Raw genomic sequence first — 8,683 nt, 5'->3', positions numbered from 1 at the left:
TGTTCTTTTTCAGACCTTGTGTGAAACGGGAAATGTTAACAGCCTACTACTGCCGTGAAGTTTGAAAGAAAGAAAGAAAGAATCCAGAAAACACACCCAGCTGTATCACTTACAATGCTCAATCCCTTACATAGACATTTATGTGTTCAGAGACGCATCCAAAGATTAGTACCCCTGTGGTACCTCGTGCTCTCAGCTGACAAGGAGAAGGTAACACAGCCAGGCTGTCCTTTCCACAGATGTTCAGTGGCAGAGACTGGAGAAATGCTGCTGACCCCCACCCCCCATGGTTTAACCACTATACCCTACTCTCCTCTCTAAAGCAGCCAGATGCCCTGATTCCCAGCCACCTGCTTTTCTAACCAGTGGATACCACTTCCCTTCACCCGCCAGCAATAGAACGCAGGCATCCTGACCCTCAGTTCGCTTCCCTGCTCTAACCGCTAGACCCCACTCCCCTCCCAGAGCTGGGATAGAACCCAGGAGCCCTCACAACCTGTTTTAAGTACTAGACTCCACTCAGCTCTCCATGGAACCCAGGAGTCCTGGGTCACAGCCCCTCACCCCACGCTAGTGACTAGACCCTGCTCACCAATGTGTGGGGATCAGGAGTCCTGACCTTGAGGCCCCACCCAGACCTTGCTTCGGTCTCTGTGGAACTCAGGAATGCTGACTGCCAGTCCCAATCACTCCCCCCCCCCGCTCTAACTACTACACCCTCCTCCCCCCTCTGCAGAACCCAGGGGTCCTGGCCACTCCCATCCTCCAATCCTCTAAGTACTGCACGCCACGTCTCCCAGGGACGGGAATGAGACCCAAGAGTCCTGCCCTTAACCCACTTGCCCTTAGCAAGCCAGGAATAGGACCCAGGAGTCCTGCCGCCCTGTCCATTGGTGTCCCACTTCCCCATGTTGGCATCCCAAGGTTTAAGGGAGAGGTGGTTTCACGCGTCCCTGTGGCTGTTGTCTCTCAGCAGGCAGGGAGGAGAATTGATCAGTGGCTTATGTGTCCGAAATGTGGTCACTGGTGGGCAGGGGAAGCCTGAAGCCCCCTAAGAAACATTTGGTAAGTGACACCTCTTGGGGCTATGGATGCTCTAACCACTAGATCACACTCCCTGCCCAGACCTGGGAATGGAACCCAGGTGTCCTGGCTCTCAGCCTTCCCCGTGCTCTATCCCACTAGATCCCATTCCCCTCCCATAGCTGGGGAGAGAACCCAGGAGTCCTGACAATCAGTTTTAACTACTCGCCTACCCCCGCTCTTTTTAGGGAACCCAGGAGTCCCGACCTGCAGGCCCCCTTCCTCCTGCATTAATCCACTAGACCCCTCATCGTTATGGAATCCAGATTTCCAAGGTCCACCCAAATCTGCTCTACTGTGCCCTACTGTCCACTCTATAGAACCCAGGCGTCCTGGCTCCCACCCCCACTTCTCTGACCTCTGGATCCCACTTCTCCCAAGGACAGGAGTGGGACCCAAGAGTCCTGCCCCTCTTGTGTGACCCGCTACCCCGTCATTGCCACCCAAAGTCTTCCAAGGGGAGTTGGTATCACGCATTCCTCTAATTCGATTTCCCGGCAGGAAGGCAGGAGGATTTGGCAGCGTGCACAGACGCCCCAAGGGTGGGCAGGGCCGGCGAGGGGAATAGAAACTTACAGACTCTCCCAGGAGAGGTGTGCAAATCTGTATACGGTTCTATATTACATCACAGCAGCTTCTATCAAAGGGGAAAGTGAGCCAGGGACAGCCCAGAGCGAGAGACGGGTACATCGTCTCTGCTTCCCAGATTTAGCCACCGACTTCACGGCGGGCAAACTTCACTCTAAGGATCGTTAGGTAAGTGATGCCCCTCTGGTCTGTGGGTTTTCTAACCACAACACCCCACTCCCCTCCCAGACCTGGCTCCCAGCCCCCCTGCTTGGCTACTAGTTCTAGCTCCTCTGCCAGAGCCAGGGATAGAACCCAGGAGTCCTGACTCCCCCTCCCCCTATGAATGCTGATGAAGGCACGAGCCAGCGTGCAAACCGGGTAACTGACGGGTGCGGCGGGGTCGTATCAAAGGGGGAGACTCTGTTACTCTCCAGCGAGTGCAAACAGCTGCCTGAGACTGAGGGGAGGTGGGTGCGAGAGCCGCCCGCTGCCGCACCGGAGAGGTGACTGACTCCCATGTAGACACTTGGACTCCTTCAGGCGGGAGCAGGAAATCAGCTCTGTCCCCCACCCCCCTTACTAGGGAACATGGGGCAGAGAATGGGGATGCCTGAGCGTCCAGCCAGAGGTGGGGAAATTAAGGCAGCTTCAGATCCCTGGCAATGGCATGACACCCCCCAAGGGTAGACGTGCCCAAACAGTTACAGTGGCGGGGGGAGGGCAGAGGTCGCTGCCGCCAGGAGGGAGGGGGAATGTCTCCCCCCACTCTATGGCTGCCTGAGGTTCGTGGCAGCATGAGTGACTCCAAGCAGGTGGGGGAGGTGGCACTGCTGTGCGGTGTGGGGAGCAAAACCCCACCTCAGTGAGAGGGAGGGGTCAGCAAAATTCCTCCTCCCCCAAAGAGAATCTAGGGTGATTGTGCAGCAGCCCCAGGCCCTGATCTCTAGGGTGGGGGGCATAGAGGGAATTTGACTCTGAAGGAGGGATACAGGTTTGACCTGGACCGGGCCCTGGGATCCCTCCGCTGTTAAAAGTAGTGCGTGGCTGAGAGCCTCTTTGCGGGGAGCTGGATGTTGTGTATCAAGGACTGTTTGCAGTGGCAAGCTTTCTCCTCGAGGGGGGGAGGAGTGGGGTTTCCTGGTCCTGCTGGCAGTCTGGGGGCTCTGCGGGGAAGTGTGGGACTAGATGCAGTCTGCAGAGAACCAGCCTAGAACAAGGTGGGCTGAGTTGTCTCTTGCTGCCCTAGGGAGCAGCCTGCTTTGTCTCCCTCTGTTTAGAGAGCAGCCTGCTTTGTCTCCCCCCTTTTTGTGTTCTTGTGTATGATTGTTCTGGATTCCCAGAAACAGAGTCACCTTAAACCACAACTTTCCAGCAGGAGCATTTCAGGTTTGTCTCTGACTTCTCCGGGTGGGTGCCACAAACATACCAGCCACAATGGGATCAGAGATGCGGCTACCCCAGAGTTGTGGCAAATGGCTTTGTCGTTCCACCCATCTTATCGACTGGCTCATGCATGTACAATCTCTCTTCTAAGCTCATTTCAGCCTGTCTGTGATAAATCCCCTGGCTGGAGATTTGGCCTCATCCGAGACCCCAGCGCCGATCTACTGCTTCCCCATCACCATGAGGGCATCTCTTGCTGCCTTCATCCTCGCTGCTCTCCTGGCTACGGGTGAGTGGGGTCTGTTCCTACAGAGGCTGGTTCCTTACGTGGCCAATGCAATAAAAACTTAGAGCAGCCTGTTGCATTCAGTTGTTTGTTAAAGTAACTGAAAAGGAGCAGCAGAATAACGGGGGTCAAATGGGAGCATCTGAGTGGAAGTGAGGAGGAGGAGGTGACTGGAAGCCACAAGTTCCCATGACGACGAGTGAAACCATTCTGGAAATGGGAGGAAACATTTATGGTTGAAATCACTGAAAACTGGTGAAATGTCAGACCTGTTAGAAAGCACTATTTACAAACCGGCAGTTGCCAGACGCACAGTGGCCCGGCTGGCCTTGTGCTGCCAGCCTGCCCCTTCCCCTCGGGGGCGGGCCCATGCTGCATCACACAGCCCCCCACCAGAACATCCCCCCAATTCCCTATGGCCAGAGCCCCCCCAGACCCACAATGCCCAGTACCCCCGCCCCCCCACCCACAAATGCCCAGCGCCTTGTACAACACCACCCCTCCCCTGCACCCCCTGCCCACAGCCCCACCACAACTGCACAGCACCCCCCACAGAACCCCCACTCCCTAGTGCCCCAACACCCAGATCTCCCCCACTTCGGCCTGAGGAGCAAGTGATGGGCAGGGAGGAGCCAGCGAGCTGGCGGGGTCTCGGGGCGCAGAGCAAGTGGAGCAGGCCGGGGCCCCTTCTGAGCATGGGCCCGGCTCCATGGAGCCACTGGCGCCATTGTAAACCCGGCACTGATGGGAGGAATTGTTTATGGAGGAAATCACTGAAAACTGGTGAAATTTCAGATCCGTCCGAAGGAGATGGAAGTGTTGGAAGGAGGATCCTCCCCGCCGACGAGTGTGAGTGAAAGGGAACAGAGCTGAATGTCAGTGCTCAAGACACAATAAAAGGCATTTCTGTAGGGTTTCCAGCTGGAGTGAATTGGCCATCGCTTCACCAGAGTCAGTGGGGCCAGATGCCCAGCTGGTGTGGATTGAACCCCTGGGAAGGCGAGGGGGCGACAAATCTAGACACATCATGGTCTCTCTCCCTCTCTAGGGGCCTGTCTGCAGTGTGAGGTTTGCGGTGGACCAGGAACTACCTGCTCGGGCGACCTACAGACCTGCCCCGCTGGGCTTGACTCTTGTGGCATCCTTCTGTCAGAAGACACAGAGGGTAGGTGAGATGGACCCTAATCAACATGGCTCAGGGAACAGGCTGGGGAGCCAGGACTCCTGGGTCCTATTCTAGTCCCACATCCGCTGGCGACTAGTTCCACGGGTTGACTGTGCGTTGGGTGAAGAAATGCTTCACTTTGTTTCTTTTAAACCTGCTGCCTAGAAATTGCATTGGGTGAGCCCTGGTTCTTGTGTTATGAGAAGGAGTAAATAACACTTCCTTACTTACTTTCTCCACACCCGTCATGATTTTATAGACCCTAATCATACCCTCCTTGGTCGTTTCTTTTCTAAGCTGAACAGTTCCAGTCTTTTTAATCTCTCCTCATATGGAAGCTGTTCCATCCCCCTAAACATTTTTGTTGCCCTTCTCTGCACTTTTTCCAATATTAATATATCTTTTTTGAGCATGGGTGACCAGAATTGTACACAGTATTCGAGGTGTGGGTATCCCATAGACTTATATAGTGGCATTATAATATTTTATGTGGTGTTATCTATCCCTGTCCTAATGATTCCTAACATTCTGTTCCCTTCTTTGACGGCCGCTGCACATGGAGTGGATGTTTTCAGAGAACTCTCCACAGTGACTCCAAGATCTCTTGAGTGGTAACAGCTAATTTAGACCCCATCATTTTATATGTAGCGTTGGCATTATTTTTTCCAATGTGTATTAGTTTCCATTTATAAACATTAAATTTCATTTGCCATTTTGTTCTCCAGTCACCCAGTTTAGTGAGATCCCTTTGTAGCTCTTCGCAGTCAGTTTTGGGCTTAACTCTCTTGACTAATTTTTTATCGTCTGCAAATTTCACAACCTCACTGTTTCCCTCCCCCCCATTTTGCAGATCATTTATGACTAAGTTGAACAGCTCTGATCCCACTACAGATCCCTGGGGAATCCTTCTATTTACCCCTCCACTGTGACAATGGACCATTCATTCCTACCCTTTGTTTCCTATCTTTTAACCAGTTACTGACCCATGAGGGAACCTTCCCTCTTATCCCATGACAGCTTACTTTGCTTAAGAGCCTTTTGTTGAGGGACCATGTCAAAGGCTTCCTGAAAATCCAAATACACTATATTCTCACCCTAAATGATGTTTTAGACAGATTGCAGAGACTTGCTTGCAGCTTAAAACTCCAGATATTCCTTTCACAGGCCAGACACCCTCTAGCCTGGGCTCACCAACCCTACCCCCAGCCCCCGCCCCAGCTCAGTCCCTTTGTTTCTCAGGTGTTTCCAGCAGCCTTCTTTCTCGGGTGGGGTCTCAGTGAAGAATGAACCACGATGATGTCACTCCCCTGCCTTAAATAATTTTTGCACATGGCAGGAATCCTTTGTCTCCCAGTGTGGTTCCCACCCCAGTTAGTGGAAAAATACTAGTATTATCATGGAGTCCAGTACCAGGGTGACTTGGTCACATGACCCTGCAGCCATAACCCGGAGACTGTTTTTAGCATCCCCAGGAAGACTTCTCAGTGGGTGATTAGCATCTTCAAAGACTTTTTGTTTTCCCTAATGGCCCTTCCCCACCGGCCATCCGAACTAATTGCATTCTGTCTAGTGGGCGTTCCCCAGGTGTAAACACATTTGTGATAGATGCATAGACAATATTCCTAACTTCAGAGACAAAAATGATACATGTATACAAATAGGATAATCATATTCAGTAAATCATAAACTTTTCAATGATACCGCACATGACCTATCTGGTGTAAAAGACATCCTAGTTATGCTATAATCATATGATAACAAGATCTCTATGAAGGATATGGGGGCATAGTGTTAAAGTCTTCTCCTTCTGTACAGTGCCAAGGGAGCGTCAGAGGATAAACAAGACCTGTCTGACATCCAGGGAATGTAAACTTGGCTACGTGTCTCTGAAATTTTGGAATGGAAAGACGCTCAGGTTTCAGAAATTCTGTTGCGTGGGAGATGCCTGCAGAACAACCACCTTTAAACGTAAGTCTTTCCATCTCTGTCTCTCCCCTCACCATTCCTCTGCATCGCCAGCTTCCTGGAACCTACCCCAGGTTAACTTCCTGAGACTGGTCCTCCTGTCCTACAGGAGGCGCCCCACTGAATAACACTGAGCCCCTGGGTGGGTGGAGTTTAGTGGGCGGGGCTTTAGGCTCAAACAAGGTGTGAACCCAGCTGGCCCCACCTGGGGTGGGACCCAGGGCTCCCTGCTGCAAACCTCTCCCCTGCCCCTGCTGCCTCCAGCGACCCCAGAGCTACAGCTCCTCCTGCAGGGGGCACCCAGGGCTGAGCTGTGCAGCCCCCAACTGCTCTCCCTGCCCCGACGCCGCCTGGGGCTCGTCCCCCGAGCTGACTGCGTTTGCTCCACTTCTTCCCAGTGCCCCCGGCTGACACCAAACCCAATGGCCGGAGCTGCCGTGGCTGCATCTTCTCATTCCCAGGTCCATGCATGGAAGGGACCATAGAGTGTACTGGAGCCGAGACCCAGTGTTACTACTCAACCCAGAAAAGAGGCACGTGGTAACTTCAGTTCATTTATTCTGGGTTTTTCTTGTTGCAACAAGTTCATAAGCATCCCTGAGTCAGCCCCAGAGCCCTGATGACTCTCTCAGTCATTCCTTCCCATGGCTTGGACCTTTGGTCCCCGGGGATCAGCAAAGGTGCCCCCCTCCTGGTGTAGCTTCGCAAGGCTGGTTTTTAGTAACCGGGGCTGGGGAATGTGCATTAACCTCACTCTAGAGATTCCCTGGGAAAACCACTTAACACTTGTTCCAAAAGTTCATCCGTGGCTGGCGCATGGTTCAGTGCAGGCCTCTGGACCCCCAGGTCTCACATCTGTCCCAAACTCCTACTCTAGGACAGGATGTTGTGGGCTCTGCTGGGTAAAGTTATTGGCTGGAGATCAGGACACCTGGGTCCTATTCCCAGCGCTGGCTCCTGTGTAACTTTGAGCCAGTGGCTTTCCCTCTCTTTGCCTCCGTTTCCCCTCCCTCCTTTTGCCTATCTAGAGTTTAATGTGTAAGCTCTTTGTGGTAGGGCCTGGCTTAGTATTGGGAGCCCCTAGTGCGCCAGGCGCTGCACAGAGCCCGACCGAGATGGGAAACCCTCGTTGTGCCAGGCACTGAATAAGTTCATAGTGACAGTCCTTGCGCCAAAGAGCTTGTGGTCTAAACAGGCAAAGGAAGGATCATTCTCCCTGTTTTACAGCTGGGGAAACTGAGGCACGGTGCAATGAGGTGACTTGCCCAAGGTCACACAGGAAGGCTGGGGCAGAACTGGGAATTGACTCTAGTTTTCCTGAGTCCCATCATGGTGCCTTAATTCCTGACAAAACCTCATAGAGATCCCACTGCTGCCACCTGCACTGAGCTACTGCTTTGGTAGATGAGCAGTGGGGTAAGAAAGGCCCAATCCAAACCAGGGGTCATCGGTGGTCTTTGGATCAGGGCTACAAGTGACTTGCTCAAGGACCCACAGTGAGTCTGCATCAGAGCAGAGGAGAAGGGGGAGGTCATCCAGGGACAGACAGGCTGTGGGGAGCAGAGATGGGGAGATGGAGGCAGTGGGGGGCCTAGGTGGGGCTCTGAGGAGCAGAGGATGGGGTGGTCATTGTGTCCCAGAGCAGCTCCTGACACCCCTGACACCAATCACCTGCTTTTCCCTCCATCACAGGTGGAGGTGACACATTAAACATCGTGCAGGGCTGTGTTACCGAGTCCCTCTGCAACATGATAGAGGATTTGCAGACCCACAACGGGAACAGTAAAGATAGAAGCCTGGAAAAATGCAGAGCAGCCTCTGGTGCGGCCGGCACGGCTCCGGGACCAGCCGGGCTCCTCTTCCCAGCCCTCGCTGGGCTCCTCCTGCTGCAGCTCCTTTCCTGATTTCCACCCCATGCAAGGGCCACGCTGCACTCAATTACATCCCCGTCACTTGCGTCTGCTGCTCTCTTCAGCTGCTCTCCCCTCCCAGGGGCTCGGGGCTCCCGGCCGGATTCGCTTCCCCTTTTCTATCGTTCCCCTTAATTAAAAAACGGGAGCCCAAAAATTCTTTGGAAATTTTACATTTATTTTGATGAGGAAAATTGTAATTCAAATGAGTGGAGCCGTCAAGAAGCTGCTTAGTCTTAGAGTGACCCCTAGCGGTGACATTAGGCAACACAGTCCTGGAGCTACAATTCTCAATTCTTTTTAGATCTAGGCTTGGCCAAA

At 53.2% G+C, this 8,683-nt stretch overlaps 1 protein-coding gene across 1 annotated transcript; it reads left to right on the top strand.

Annotated features, from left to right (window-relative positions):
• Window positions 1-1,731: 1,731 nt before the first annotated feature.
• On the top strand, window positions 1,732-8,640 carry LOC128827544 (phospholipase A2 inhibitor NAI-like). Its single transcript, XM_054011492.1, has 6 exons — window positions 1,732-1,839; window positions 3,188-3,325; window positions 4,371-4,487; window positions 6,303-6,455; window positions 6,851-6,992; window positions 8,145-8,640. Exons 2-6 carry the CDS (start codon window positions 3,277-3,279, stop codon window positions 8,152-8,154), a joined length of 471 nt encoding a protein of 156 aa, XP_053867467.1. The 5' UTR covers window positions 1,732-1,839; window positions 3,188-3,276; the 3' UTR covers window positions 8,155-8,640.
• The last annotated feature ends 43 nt before the right edge of the window (window positions 8,641-8,683 follow it).

Source organism: Malaclemys terrapin, chromosome 21 (genome assembly GCF_027887155.1).
Source record: "Malaclemys terrapin pileata isolate rMalTer1 chromosome 21, rMalTer1.hap1, whole genome shotgun sequence".
Taxonomy (NCBI): domain Eukaryota; kingdom Metazoa; phylum Chordata; order Testudines; family Emydidae; genus Malaclemys; species Malaclemys terrapin.
The sequence above is the reverse complement of the archived record's forward strand: the minus strand, read 5'-3'. Positions and strand labels throughout refer to the sequence as shown.

Coding starts and splice junctions, on each gene's coding strand:
- LOC128827544 (XM_054011492.1), top strand. CDS start 3,277: ATGAGGGCATCTCTTGCTGCCTTCATCCTCGCTGCTCTCCTGGCTACG. Junction 3,326..4,370: donor CGCTGCTCTCCTGGCTACGG/GTGAGTGGGGTC, acceptor CTCCCTCTCTAG/GGGCCTGTCTGCAGTGTGAG. Junction 6,456..6,850: donor CAGAACAACCACCTTTAAAC/GTAAGTCTTTCC, acceptor ACTTCTTCCCAG/TGCCCCCGGCTGACACCAAA.